This window comes from Carcharhinus amblyrhynchos, chromosome 7 (genome assembly GCF_965287045.1).
Source record: "Carcharhinus amblyrhynchos chromosome 7, sCarAmb.v2.hapA, whole genome shotgun sequence".
In the NCBI taxonomy this organism is placed as follows: Eukaryota; Metazoa; Chordata; class Chondrichthyes; order Carcharhiniformes; family Carcharhinidae; genus Carcharhinus; species Carcharhinus amblyrhynchos.
The window spans coordinates 59082187-59098048 of NC_137330.1; the positions used below are offsets into that span (position 1 = coordinate 59082187).

Below are 15862 nucleotides of genomic sequence, written 5' to 3' on the forward strand. Positions count from 1 at the left end.
ATGGTCTGCCTCCTGCCCACATAGCAGGCAGAATAGGAAAATTCCTCTCAGTGAGCTTCAGCTTCTAACCATTCTCTGAGTAAAGAAGTCTCTTCTGAATTACCTATTGGATTCATTATATTTGCAGCCCCCAGTTCTGCTTTCCCCTGCAAGTGAAACGATCTGTTCATTTCCCTTATCATAATGTTAAAATCTGTGTCAGGTTACCTGTCAGTTTTTTCTATAAAAGAGGGAAGAAACCTAATCTGTTCAATCTTTCCTGATAGATTGAACTTCTCAGGTCTGGTATCATTTTAGTAAATCCTTTTCCCACTGCTTGACGGTACTTCCAGTGTGGCCTAACCAAGGTCTGCTTTTCAGTTCTAGGTTTAAAGTTAAGGTTTGTGCGGTTAGTTGCAGCATGGGTGTTCCTTGGTTCAATATGACTGATTTGAATATATATTGTTTTTATTTTTCTTTGTTTCGATCAACTCAAAATACTTCTATCTCCAGATGTTATTGGTATATCTACGAGATGAGTGCCAGCACTCTTCCAGCATTTTTGATTAACAAGGGAAGAAATAGTTATTGGTAGGCAGGAATGTGAGTTGAGATTACAGTCAGATTAGCTATGATCTTATTGAATGATGGATCAGGCTTAAGAGGCTGAGTGAACTTTGCCTGCCCCTAATTCTTATGGTTATATGTACATATAATTATATCAAAACTTTCCTCGTCCTAAAATGTGTTAGAGTACATCAACTAGCACATCTTTCTTCAGCATTATAGTTCTTAGAAATTGTGCTGGCCTAGTAACATTATGTAGGAAATTGTATTTTAGATGATAGAGATAACATTTCTATTGCCACTTTGCTATGTCTGAGTAGCTATTAATAATAATAAATCCTCATGGCTAATGACTTAAAAATGAAAATTCATAAGATGCAGAAGAATTTAAATCTTTTTGAGCACCACTGTAACTTATTGATTTGGGTTTTATGTTTGGCATTGGAGCACTAGTCTTTTTCACTATAGCACAAGGATGAATGGTCAAATGAGCTTGCGACTCTTCTTTTGAGATTCCTCATGCATCTCTGAACCTCATTTATAATCATCAGTTCAAAATCTTCCAGCTAAAACCTTATCCTTTACTGCAACAACCAGTTGAGTAACTGCCTTTCTCATTCCACTTTTATTATAGTTTGCTAATTTGCAGTTGTAGCAACCTCGATAATATATCATCGTTTGCGCACCTTAAGGCAATTTCTCAATCCTCCGTTAATCTTGAACTCAATTTAAAGGTCATCCGGTTAGTTCAGAGGTAATTCAGATTACGTATTGTAAACATTACATCTCAAAACCCATCTTTGTCCACATTATTAACTCGTTATCAACTCCCACTGCATACATGATAGGGATTCATCATTTTTCATCATTTTCAAATCTACAGCATATTTATTAAACTCCTGTGCTTTAATCTGTCAAATGCTTTCCCTTCATTTATAAAGCATAGATATTGTTTTCTGTTTATTTATTATGCATAAATGATTGTCAAATTCTTTTGAGTGTTCCTTTCCATTTCTAATACTAAATTATCCCATGTTTAGTAGCAAATATAATTTTTTTGCAGCATTTTCAAAGTATGGCTTGTGTGACTGATAGATCTGTTTCACAGCTACAATTTACGTTCTGTGGCTGATGATTTCTTTGGGAAATGCTACAAATATAAATGTGACTTGGTTCATGGACTCAATTGCTGAACAGGTTGCTGACTTCTGCAACCTCGTGTCATTGTGTACACTTTTGTGTTACGATCCTAGACCTGAGCCCCAAATATGGTTATGATACAGTTAGCAACTGGTAACTTTTTTTTGTTAATGTGGACAGAGTTTGAAATCCCAGGTATGTTAAGAGAACAAAGCCACAAAAATAACAAACAGAAGATTTTTTACTATACAATAGTCAACAAAGCAAACAGTCAATATTCTCTATCTTATACTCCAACGTACAAAATTAACAAGATAAAATAAATTAACTGGCAAGCTTTTATCAATCATATCACAAATGGCATATTGAATGATGGGCACAATGAGGTAGGTCCCTGAAGTTTCACAGTAACCTATCCAGATTCCAATCATCATTGTGAGTTACAGAAATTCATTAAATTTCTCCCAAGGAACTCTAGCTCCTCTCTTTGGAGGATATTGCTTCTAATTTTCCTCAATATCTGCTCCAACTGAGACTGCCCCAAGAACTGTTCATTGCTCAATCTCTTCTTCCAAGATGGTGTCCCACTGGATTCAAAAACCTCACCCTGGTATCCGATCACTGGCATGAACCCAGCTTCCTAGCTGCCCTGAACTGAATCCCTCTGCTCACAGGCTTTCCTTTACCCCAGCTGTGAGCTTCACTGAGCTGCCATTGCCTCTGGCGTTCCTTTAAGTCCCCACCTCCCTTAGCTGCACCATGTAAATACTGCCCCAACAGCCAGCTTCACTGAATTGGCACTGCCCCGGTTACTCTGAACTCCAATTTCAAGCAGCAAAGAGCTAATGGCAGCACTTTAACTGCATGGAGCTGACCCTCTGCTCTACCCGCTCCTGATTCGCTGCCTCATGTGCTCATCATTTGGGTGCCTCTGGCCCTGTGGTCATTGTTTTTCACCACACAGGCACACACCCAAACTCTGCAGCTGTGGAGGATCACCAGAAAATGATCATGCATGATCTGTCTCCCTGTCATGCACTGCGCTTGCACTGGAACACCTGGACATGTCTTTGCCTCAAAAACAGGTAGGTGCCTAGAACACACTGCCAGAGGAGATGGTAGAAGCAGGCACATTAGCAACATTTAAGAGGCATTTGGATGGGTAGATGAACAGGGAGGGAATAGAGGGATACGGACCAAGTAAGGTCAGAAGGTTTTTTTCTTTAGTTTAGTTAAGGCATCATGACTGGCGTAGGCTTGGAGGGCTGATGGGCCTGTTCCTGTGTTGTACTTTTCTTTATTTTTTGCTCTTTATTATTATTCACCCACAATAGTCAAGTTGGCTAATGACTTGCTGAATATGAAGGAGCAACATTTAAATGGCTGCAAATATAAATGCTCATATCTGCACGAGCTGAAAACTCTAACATATTATTGGCTGGAAGGTACATTTGGACATAAGTTCCGACAATCTTACACCTTTGAAAGATGATACAATATTTAAGTTTTGGTGTCTTCAATTGGTGCAGTTCTGTCAATGTCTAAGGAGGTCATTCCTCCAAAGGCAGGTTTTACCTCAAGTGCCGCACATGAAGCTATTGAGTATCATTGTGGGTTGTTGTTCATGGAATTGGTGGCTTCTGCCTAACTGCTCTAGTCACTGGCCATTGAGATGGTGCATCACAACCCATAGGGCCATTTTCCTGTGCCATCAGCTAATGACTTCCAGGTATGATAGCTGATAACTAGGGCCTTCATGCCATATTTGCAAGCATTCTTGAAGCAGATAAAGCAAAATACTGCGGATGCTGAAATCTGAAACCAAAAGGGAAAGTGCTTTGACAAAGGGTCATCTGGACTTGAAACATCAGCTCTTTTCTCTCCTTACAGATGCTGCCAGATCTACTGAGATTTTCCAGCATTTTCTCTTTTGGGATCCTTGAAGCAGTGCTGTGAATGCCCCCATTGGTCCTGTGGCTCCAGCTATCTCACCAAAAAGATGTTGAGTACGCAACTGTCTTCCATCCTGCTGATAGTTTATATGTCCTGTGTTCTCAGCACTTGGCTGTGAAACATGGACAACCTATCAAGGAAAGAAATTCAACAATTTCCTTCCTTACTGTCTGTGCTACATTTCCTAGTAAGACAAATGTGGCAGTTCCCTCAAAGGCAGAACTCCCAAGTGTGTTAGCACTGATTAAGCAGAGACAGCTTGAATGGATTGAGTACATCCACAGGATGGAAGATGGTTCTATATACCCATTTGGACATAATGCACATCCTAAGCTGTTCTGATGGATGATGGTCTTTGTTAAACAGCTGCAGGCAGCATGAATCAAACTGAGATTCCACATGATCTTTAATGAGCAAAAACCAAATGAGGTAAAAATTAATGACCAGAAAATTGGGAGTACCATAAAGCGGGCAGACCCAGCTCCCTGCTTGATATGTGATTCATGCCGGGAGCATTTTAATACAAGATTTTACCATTTGGAGCCTTGATCATCTTTTTTCTCTGTGCCAATTTTCCACACTTGTCCCATTTCTCCTGAAGACACTAACAGCACTCGGTATCTCCTGCGACTGGCCAATATTCCAGTATAACTTTGATGATGCACTCTATCAAGGTGGTAGCAAGGGATGATATTGGAGCCAAGGAGCAGAACGTGGAATCGTTGTGGGTGGAGATTAGGAACAGCAAAGGGAGGAAGATGCTGGTGGGTGTTGTCTATAGGCCCCCGAATAATGATCTGGAGGTGGGGCGGGCTGTTAACGCGCAAATAAGTGCGGCGTGCAGGAATGGGACGGCCGTAGTTATGGGGGATTTCAATCTGCATATTGATTGGTCGACCCATGTTGGACGCGGTGGGCTCGAGGAGGAGTTCTTGGAATGCTGCCGGGATAGTTTCCTGGAACAGTGTGTGTTGGAGCTGACGAGGGAGCGAGCTATCTTGGATCTGGTGCTATGTAATGAGGCGGGTAGAATTAGGGACCTTGCGGTGAAGGATCCTCTTGGGGGGAGTGATCATTGTATGGTGGAGTTTCTGCTGCAGATGGAGGAGGAGAAAGTGGGTTCCCGGACACACGTACTTTGTTTGAATAGAGGGGAGTACGGTAGGATGAGAGAAGAATTGGCGAATGTTGACTGGGGGAGCGCGTTGGAGGGAGGGTCTGCTGAGGAGCAGTGGAGGATCTTTAAGGAGATCTTTCTTGGTGCTCAACGGAAATTTATTCCGATGGTCAAAAAGGATAGTGGGAGGAGAGGTAATAAGCCGTGGATAACGAAGGAGGTGAAGGAAAGTGTTAAATTAAAAGCGGAGGAATTTAGAGTAGCTAAGAGTAGTGGGCGAGAAGAGGATTGGGAGAGGTTTAAATGTCAACAAAGATTGACAAAGAAGTTGATAAGGAAGGGTAGGAGAAACTATGAAGCTGGGCTAGCGCTTAATATATAAAAGGATAGCAAGAGTTTTTATAAATATATAAAAAGGAAGAGGCTGGCTAGGGTGAACGTTGGTCCTTTAGAGGATGAGAAAGGGGACCTAGTGGTAGGGGATGGGGATATGGCTAAGGTATTGAATAACTTCTTTGTTTCTGTTTTCACGGAGGAGGATGTGAATAATTTGCCGGGTGTTAGCGATGGAAAGGTGGTAGGACTGGAGGGTCTTAATGACAATACTGTTACTAGAGAGGCGGTGCTCGACAGACTGGAGGGGCTGATTGTGGACAAGTCCCCAGGACCGGATGGAATGCATCCGAGGGTTCTGAAAGAAATGGCGGGGGTGATAGTAGATGCCTTGGTGGTTATTTTCCAGATGTCGCTGGATTCCGGGGAAGTGCCGGAAGATTGGAAAACGGCTAATGTTATGCCGTTGTTTAAGAAGGGTGCCAGGCAAACAGCGGGGAATTATAGGCTGGTTAGTTTAACGTCTGTGGTAGGTAAAATGTTAGAATCCGTCATTAAGGAGGAAATTGCGAGGCATCTTGAAGGGAATTACTTGATAGAGCAGACGCAGCACGGTTTCATTAAAGGGAAGTCGTGTCTGACAAATTTACTGGAGTTCTATGAGGATGTGTCTAGGGCGGTGGATAGAGGAGAGCCGGTGGATGTGGTCTTTCTGGATTTTCAGAAGGTGTTTGACAAAGTACCTCACAAGAGGTTATTGCAGAAGGTCAAGGGACATGGAGTTGGGGGTAGGGTGTTAGCGTGGATAGAGGATTGGTTGTCAACTAGGAGGCAGAGAGTGGGGGTCAACGGGTGCTATTCGGATTGGCGGACGGTTACTAGTGGAGTGCCCCAGGGGTCGGTGCTGGGGCCTCAGCTTTTTACCATTTATATAGATGATCTGGAGGAGGGAACCGAGTGTAGGGTGTCGAAATTTGCTGATGACACCAAGATTGGGGGAACGGCAAATTGTGCGGAGGGTGTGGAGAGTCTGCAGAAGGATCTAGATAGGCTGGGCGAATGGGCCAGGAAATGGCAAATGGAATTTAATGTTGGCAAGTGTGAGGTGGTCCACTTTGGTAGGAATAATGGTAGGAAGGACTATTACTTACGTGGCGAAAAACTGCAGCAGGCGACGGTGCAGAGGGACCTCGGGGTCCTTGTGCATGAGTTGCAAAAACCCAGCCTGCAGGTGCAGCAGGTGGTCAGGAAGGCGAATGGGATGCTGGCCTTCATAGCGAGGGGGATTGAATATAAAAGTAGGGAGGTCTTGCTGCGTCTGTATAGGGCATTGGTGAGGCCGCAGCTGGAGTACTGTGTGCAGTTTTGGGCGCCGCACCTGCGCAAAGATATTTTGGCCTTGGAGGGAGTGCAGAGGAGGTTTACTAGGCTGATACCGCAGTTGAGGGGGTTGAGCTATGAGGAGAGGCTGAATAAACTGGGCTTGTACTCGTTAGAGTTTAGAAGAATGAGGGGAGATCTCATTGAGACGTATAAGATGATGAATGGGATGGATAGGATAGAGGTGGAGAGACTCTTCCCGCTCAAAAAAGACAGTAGGACTAGGGGGCACAGCCTCAAGATAAAGGGGGGGCGGTTTAGAACGGAGTTGAGGAGGAACTTCTTCACTCAAAGGGTGGTGAATCTCTGGAATTCTCTGCCTGTTGAAGTGGTGGAGGCTACCTCGCTAAATATTTTTAAGACGCGGGTTGATGGGTTTTTGATAAGAGAGGGGATTAAGGGTTATGGGGAGAGGGCGGGAAAGTGGAACTGAGCCACGACAGATCAGCCATGATCTTATTGAATGGCGGGGCAGGCTCGAAGGGCTAGATGGCCTACTCCTGCTCCTATTTCTTATGTTCTTATGTTCTATCTAAAGTTATGAATTTGCATACCCTTTCAGGTGGCGACAGAAAGTGTTGCATATTTACAGTATTTTCTAGTTATACTCCACAAACATTTTCTTTGCTATTATGCTCGCCACACTGTTAGAAATAAGGGATGGAACTTAATTCAGCTAATAGGGTGGGGCTGGGGGCTGAGGCCTCATCTGCAATTGGTGAGCCACGACAGCCCTATGTTCCCTTCTTTGGAGAAGGCCTTTAGATGGCAGTTAGGCACTTCAGTGGCCATTGATGGGTCTTCTTGGGATCAAAGACCACGAGATCCTGCTGCCTCATGTCACCAGGGACCCATGTTCAATTCTAGCCTCGGGTCACTGTCTGTGTGGAATTTGCACTTTCTCCCTGTGAATGCATAGGTTTCTTCTGGGTGCTCAGACTTCCTCCTGCAGGCCAAAGATGTGTGGATTAGGATGATTTGCCATGCTAAATTAATCCTAGCGTCAGGGATTAGCAGTGTAAATATGTGGGATACGGGGATAGGGCCTGGGTGGGACTGTGGTTGTTACAGACTCAATGGGCTGAATGGCCACTTCTAAGCCTTGAGATCATTGGAATAGCAATTCCAACTGTGTTTGGCATATGCCTCAAAGCCCAGGGGGCTTTGGCAGGGGTCAGTGAAATAATCACAAAGCCTGCTGGGTTTTTACCATACATAACCATAGAGGAAGGGAGACATTGATGACATCAAAAATTTGCTGCACCACATTAATTTTCAAATAGGACAAAATGGATAATGATTTATGATTGTTAATATGGAAGCACAATTTGCAATTATGCCCAGTGTGGTGCTGAGGTTGAGACAAAAGTAAACAGGGCAGTTTTCCCTAAAAGTTTTGTAAGTGCCAAATTTGCATGAAAAGCAGAGTAAATCTTGTTTATTTTTTCAGCGGGATTTTCAAAATGAATTTCCCATTTTGAGCACTGCAAAGTGCCCTAGCGAAATTCACATTAAAAATCAGTGGGTGGGGCCTATTCCCACTGGAGAGACTAACAGCATAGCGCTGAGTGGGCCACTGTACATGTGTCAGCGTTGAGATCGGTGCATCCGCAGCAGCCTCCCGATCCTACCAGCCCCGCGACCCTGCATCACTGCCCCTCTGATCTCCCCATTCCCGATCACTGGCTTCCCAGATCTCTCCGGGCAAGCCCTGATGTCTTCCACCATTCCCCTATGGCAATCCCGATCACTCCCTCCCTTCCCTCTGCCATCAATCCCTATGCAGAGTGGCAGCGTGACACCACATCCCTACCGATTGCCTCCCTTTAGGTCCACCAATAAGCCCTGCCCCTCTGGCTCCGCCCCCACCCTCTTGGCACTTCCCAGTGCCTGGTGGGCAGTACCAAGGTGCCCCTTGGGCATTATCACTTTGGGCAGTGCCAGCAGCCAGGTTGGCACTGCCCAGGAGATACCCTTCCTTACCCCTGACTTCATGGGGACAGTTTCCATTGCCTGTGTTCACTCCAGCAGAGTCGGGCCACTAGTTCCCTGTTAGTGTGGAGCTGTTGGAAATCCAGCCGGAGTGAACCTCTCCTGGCTGGGGTGGAGTGGAGATGCCAAACCATGGGGGAGCCAGTGGAGATCCTGAGCTTGCTAATGATATTCAAATTCAAATTTTAATATTTAAATCAGCTCCAATGGGAGAATCGCCCCCAACCTATTTGCCTGGAAACATCATGGTGTGAGTCAGGATGTGGCAAAGAGGTGCAATCACCACATGTGTAGTGAGACAGCTGCCTCATCAAGGAGGGGAGTGTCCATGAAGGAGCGCTGAGAGTGACTCGATGATCACCCAGGTAGTGGGTCAGAGTGTGTGCATGTGCGTGTGTGATGTGCATGTGTGCATATGCGTGTGTGTATGCGTCTTGGGATGAGATGGAGGATTGCAAAGTTCCAGATCTTTGGCAGGAAAATGATTTTGGGTCATATTGGTTCACATTTTATGGTTGCTGATACCAGAATAAGAATGAGCAGATTCTAAAAGACAACACATTATCAAAACACTCTATGCACGCACTATTTTTGTGTCCTGATTGTTCTATATTATAATTTTAATGGTGGGTATTTGATTATTAATCCATTTGAAGAGGACCCTTGAATGAAAAGGCATTGAGAAGCACAGCTTTACGGAGTAATAGTTGGATGGGAAAACCTGCAGCTACATGAATGATTGAGGACATTTGAAGTTTAAGTTAGTTTTATAACGCAGGAAGGAAACAACCAGATGTTACGATAAAATATCAAACTGGTTGGTTTCATTTATGCTCAGGGAAAGCCTTCAACATGCTTCTTACTTGAGATAGCTGAGTATCTGAGACACTTATGATAAAAGATCAAAGCAATTGCTGTTACACCAGATTATATAAACGCAATTTCACTGTAAATAACTGCAAAGCTGGTGGTGAGCTAGGACATCGGGTTGTTTGATGATTTCTCGGTACTATTAGTAAATTATACCAGATGGTCTCAATATATCCACCAGCAACATCACATGTAGTGCTTGTAGGAATGCTTCCAGTGTTATGAAATGAATGAAAGTCCCCAGGGTTCCAGAGGACTATAGACTGCTCTCCCCTTTTTTGAGCATGGGAACTGACTGGTGATGATTTAATCTGAGGGGGAAGGTTGTTTAGCTGGTGTGGGAATCAAACCTGAATTGTTGGCGTCACCTCACAGCTGTCCAGACAACAGCTAACCTCTAAGCACGATGAAATATCCAGTGTGTGGAATTAAAGGAATATATAGAATATCATCATTCATCATTTAATAATAGAACATTTATAAATATTTTTGTGTTTTGGTACAAAAATGCCACTGCTGCATGTGTACACAGTTACATCTAAATTTATAGGTTGTCAAACAAAATAATCTAAGGCAGCTACAGATCTTGATCAATAGAACAAGCTGATTCTAAATTTGAGGTAATTTATATATTTTTATGTATAAATATATGATAACATATATCAGTCATATACAAAGCCATTAGCAGAGAGAATAGAACCAATGTTTCAAGTCAGGATGACAATTCGTCAGATAGGAGGAGAAAAATATCCATTTAGATTGTAATGTTGGACACTTCTACTGCGGTAGCATGGTGGCACAGTGGTTAGCACTGCTGCCTCACAATGCCAGGAACCTGGATTCGATTCCTGGCTTGGGGCACTGCTTGGGTTTCCTCCAGAGGTTCTGATTTCCTCCCACAGTCCAAAGATGTGCGGGTTAGGTGGATTGGCCATACTAAATTGCCCCTTAGTGCCAGGGGGACTACTAGCCAGAGTAAATGTATGGGGTTATGCGGATAAGGGCCAGGTGGGATTGTGATCGGTGCAAATTTGATGGGCTGAAAGATCTCCTTCTGCACTGTAGGATTCTACTCCTCCTGGTTGCAAGCTGGAAGTGAGAAGGGCATGTAATTAGGCAGCTCTGATGAAGGATTATCCTGACTCAAAATTTTGGCTCTATTCTCTCCCCACAAGACCAGCGGAGATTTTCCAGCATATTCTGTTTTAGTTTCAGATTCCAGCATCCTCAGTATTTTGCCTTTAACATACAAAGCCATAATGCCATTGAGAATATTTTTAAAAAAGAATAAATTGACACCACAATAATTTGATGTTTCCTACCATTAGTATGAAAAGCAGCCAGAAAAAAGGAACCATTGATCATCACAAGAAAAAAACAGTGTAAGTAAAAGAATTCAAGCGTGAATATATAGGTAAAATGGTTACATATTTCCCACTAATTCTCCTGTCTGCTCAACTTGTTAAAGCAATGAGAAACTAAATCAAATAAATTGAGAAAACTACAGAGCTGCATCTTGATTGCTATTCAATGATCGCTGCTCAAAAGGGAGGAGAAAAAAAATCATACAGGTTGTAATGTTGGAAACTTTTGTTCTCCCTGGTTGCAAACTGGGCATGTAATTAGGCAGGATAATTTTGCATTGAAACCTTCCCGTCTCCTGGTTGTGGGTGGAAAGGCCTATGATCGAGCTTTCTGCCCCGCCGCCTAGTGAAATGGCCAATCAATGACTACTTTAGGGCCTTATCCTACCACTGCTGGTAACAAATCAGCTGCAGGCAGACTTGTCGCTACTGGCGTGCATGGCAACCAGAACCATGCGGTGTGGGGTCCCATGATCAAAGGCACTCGGTACCTAATTCAGCGACTGGACATCGGGAAAATGGGGACCTGTTAAGAGTCACACCTTTTTCCCTAGCTGCTGATCCCCCCCCTTACACTCCTCTCCCTGAGAACCCCCACCCCCGACCACCTCAGGAAACCTGTGATCAGGGTCGTTCTGCGATGTCATGATTCCAAAAATAGCCACCTCTCCCCCTGTGGTGCTGCAGAGCATAAGAACTGCAAGCCTTTGATTGGCTGACAGATCTCAGTGGGCAATTTGTCAATCCCTGGAGTCTGGAATCCAGGGGAAGGCACATCACTGGCCTTGCCACTGCTTGATTGGCTTGTACTTTGATGGGCCTTCTCAAAAAAAGGCAGTATGGGTCTCTTGGCGACTGTTCAGCCAGTAAGTGAGGCCTCCACGCCTCAGCAGGATAACTCCTCAAGTGTGACAGTTCAATGGGGTATACTTGCTGTACAATGTTCTCATTATTTCATAGCATGTAAAATTTAGAAAGCTTATGTTCCCTCCAAGAATTCAGACTCACATTTCGATTGATAATGATTTCTGCTCCTTGAAGGGCACTTACGTGGATGTTAGATGGGGTAGGATCGCACTTAGATGTAATGTTCCACACAGTGAACAACCTCCCAATTCAATTTAGGTTTTCCAGTTAACCAAATTTTACTGAGTGTTTAAAAGTGGAGGTAACTGTAAACAATGCTGATTCTTTTATCTGTGTTTTATGCTTTAGAGTGATTAATAAGCAGTGTGTGGGAGCAGATCCTTTGTTTGATATGACAACATAAACCTCTGCTTCATTGGCATCTCAAGTGGGCCACTGATCTGTAGGAACAATCTCATTGTTGATGCCAGTTGAATTTCACAATATTTAGTTGGGTTCATTCAACACAAGAGCTGCTCCCGTACTTCTCTCAATAAACAATAAATTAGAATGAAAAATATTTAACCAGGTATTTAATTGTACTATTAAGTGACGTAATTTGATAGAGCATACTTGCTGTATAATCTCATTATTTTACAACTTGCAAAACTCACAAAACTGATCTGTTTAAGAATTCAGACTGGCGTTTAGATGAATAATTTCTGTTTCAAACTTTTCAGGTGGTTTGACATTATTTAATATCCTGTTTCAGTTAAGTAGCCAGAAGCGCAACATCCAAAACTACAAATGACTCCCTCATGTGTCTTATCTAATGGAAGAAAACAATCTAGAAAGTTATTCAATTAACATTGAAATCTATGGTTTATCGCCTCCCATTTTCCAACCTTTATTCCTGTGGCCACTGATCCATATTGGATTAGAATGTCATGCCATCAGTTTCCGTACTTTCAAGTAGCTATTTTTCATACAAGAATATTGAAGGCTACTTTCCACGTGCTATCACAGAGAAGATAACCTGCCCCCGTATATTTAATTTTACATTTTTAGACATCGATAGTCAGTACTGACTAATTCTATTTCCTCTCTTTGCAATTCAAATCCTGTTGGGTTTATTCTAAAGATTACATTCCCATGACTCAACAACACAAGAACTATCACGTGGCATTGCAGATGTGAAACCTTATTCTTACAGCGATCAATGTTGTTCTTAGCCATTCATTCATCCAGACCATTTCCACAATCTGTGGATCAGAGATCCCAAAACTTGTGTTGGGATCGTAAACACTGTAACCCCTACTGGCCTCAACAGATTTCCTCAGGTTGGCAGTTGCTTCCAAAATTTACTATTTTTTAACTTCCGTCCGTCCGTCCATCTGCAAAATGTCAATTTTTATCCTGATATGTCAATGGTCAAACAACAAGACTGACAGGACTTAATCAATGCTTTACTAACATTGCCATTGCAGAGTCATACTATTCATTTGATTTACAGTCTTATTTCACTTTATTTTAAGAAGAATCAGGTGGGCCAAACCCACCATTGCTACTGGTTCATTTTCAAGTCACTCTGAGCTACCATCTGAACTGGGGTGAATGTAAGTGTTACCTTAAACAGAGAATAGGGGCAAAAGTACAATGGTAAGTTGAATTGGGTTGGAAGGAAGGAGTTCCAGGCTGGATTGAGAGAGGTGAGTGTTAGCAGATACTTATGCAGAAGAGGAAGTTGGAAAAGCTTTGGGACAGAACTTTCTCTTGATGGACCAATTCTGCTATAACCATGAGCAGAGTTTTACTGGCCCCCACCAGCAAGTTTACAAGGGGGGAGCTGGTAAACTTCCTGGGATGGCATTCCAACTGTCCTCCTGCCTGGCCTGAACTGTCCTCAACTTTTCAGAGGACAGATAAGGTCTATAATGGCCAGCCCACCCTTGTCTCAATTGAGGCCCAGTCTCAATTTTGAGAATGGTGTGAGGTATTTAGGGTTTGGAAAGGAGAAGCCTGCCAGGTCAACCTGATAGGACCTCAGGCAGGATAGGGCCAACTTCCCTCACCTTTCCACATTGGATGCCACCTCATCTTCCTCATGGTCTGCCATATCCTACCAGATGCCCCCTCCTCAAATGGCTTTGCCATCATGATCCTCACCTCTCTCCCCCACCATCCCCTGGACCCCCACCAGTCCTGCTGCAAGATCCCACACTTCAGTCTATCTTTAATCTGGTCTGTCATGGAGGGAAATATGACATCCAGGCCCAATAAATCATGAGTGAGGTTGGATGTCAGTCTGAGACTGCAGATTAGTCAGTTGATCACTGAAGTGGACTTTCTGACCAAAGGGTGGAAATCTCACTTCCAACCAATTATTAAATAGTTGTGGGGCAGTCAGCATGCATTTCCTGTCATGCTGGAGTCAGACACTTACATTGGAAAAGGGGCAGAAGTCCCTGAGATAATTTGCTGTTAAGATTTTAATAAATGCCGATTTGGCCATTTGGGATTGCCACCGCAAGGGAAGCAGAACGATTGCCAACATCTACAATCGCCGCTATAACCACTATCACTTTGTTAGTTCTTCTTTGGGCTGTGGTGGAGCCATACACAGTAAAAAGTCTGACAACACCAGGTTTTAGTCCAACCGATTTATTTGATAATAGACTCACAAGCTTTCGGGGTTAGTCCCTTCGTCAGGTGAATGGAGAGTTCTGGCCTCAGACAGAGCATATAAAGCACAGACAGTTTAGAGATTACTGATTAGAATGCGAATCCTTACACCTAACCTGCTGTTCAAGACCTGAAGTGGCTGACAATGTGAGTGGAAGGAGCACTGATCACAGGTTAAAGAGATGTGTATTGTCTCCAGACAGTACAGTAAGTGAGGTTTTGCAAACCTAGGCAAGTCACGGGGGTTACAGGTAGTGCTCTGATAGAGACTGATAGCCAAGTTCCGCACACATGAGGACGGTCTCAACAGGGATCTTGGGTTCATGTCGCACTATCTGTAACCCCCGTGACTTGCCTGGGTTTGCAAAACCTCACTCACTGTGCTGTCTGGAGACAATACACATCTCTTTAAACTGTGATCAGTGCTCCTTCCACTCACATTGTCAGCCACTTCAGGTCTTGAACAGCAGGTTAGGTGTAAGGATTCGCATTCTAATCAGTAATCTCTAAACTGTCTGTGCTTTATATGCTCTGTCTGAGGCCAGAACTCTCCATTCACCTGACGAAGGGATTAACCCCGAAAGCTTGTGAGTCTATTATCAAATAAATCGGTTGGACTAAAACCTGGTGTTGTCAGACTTTTTACTGTGTTTACGCCAGTCCAACGCCGGCATACCCACGTCGTGGAGCCATACAACATGGAAAAATGGGGCAGATGGAGTCTCCCATCCAAACCCATCTCTCAGTCTGCTCAAGTCAAGTTCCAAGCACCATCCCTAAGAAGAGGAATGTTAACCACAAGTCCTTTCACTATCCATTAAATTATAATGAAAGTGAAAAAAGCGTTTAGCTACTTTTCTTTGGAACTTGCGAAAACAAATGTCAAAATTGACCCAAACAATTTTTCACCATGATGAATGATGATGACCACAGAATACAATTTAAAAATTAAGTAACTTGAGGTGAGATTGAAAGTCTGGCAGAATTGTATTTTTTCCAAGGGTAATAGAGCGTGGATTAAATTACCTGATAAAATTGAAAAACACAGTATAACTGTCTTCGAGAGACCACAGTTGTGACCTGGAAAGACAGAATGGATTGAGGGATACAGAGAGATGATGAATTGGTGAACATAGCTGGCTTTATTGAGCAAATAGCCTTCATCTTTATGAAAGGATCAGGCCAATGGGAAAGATTTCACTCACCTTATTCATGGGACCATTTCACTGATTTTTATTTTTGTTTTTTTTTAAATCAGAGTGCCATTTGCAGTCAAACTCAAGATGCAAGAGTTGGAAGCAGAAAAACTTGCAGTTGAGATGTTGAATGTGTGGGAGCCAGCTGCACCCCTGATAAGTCCTCTTGGCAATAATGATGTGAAAAAGAAAATAAGTTAATAAACTTGCATGTTACAAATTCCTTAATTCTATTGTTTTGCTTTATAGTCCTTTGCTTCTCAGATGTTTACCAAATTGATGTTTGGTTTATTCACAAGTAAATCAGAAACTGCGACGCTTACTGGATGGGGAATTGCTTAGGAACAGAACATGTTCCTATTTTAGACCCCCGGCACAGGTTTTTGTGCCTGGATCAGGTTTGCAGATTTGGGGCATTTCTCCGCTCAGTGAACCTGACCTTT

General features: G+C 43.2%; 1 protein-coding gene across 1 annotated transcript in view; it reads left to right on the forward strand.

Annotated features, from left to right (window-relative positions):
* LOC145345589 (uncharacterized) overlaps window positions 1-15620 on the forward strand; it is a 50354-nt gene extending 34734 nt beyond the window's left edge. Inside the window, exons 4-5 of the mRNA XM_080193424.1 lie at window positions 10660-10713; window positions 15482-15620. Coding sequence (XP_080049550.1) covers window positions 10660-10713; window positions 15482-15620 — 193 coding nt within the window. The remainder of the gene's footprint in view (window positions 1-10659; window positions 10714-15481) is intronic.
* The last annotated feature ends 242 nt before the right edge of the window (window positions 15621-15862 follow it).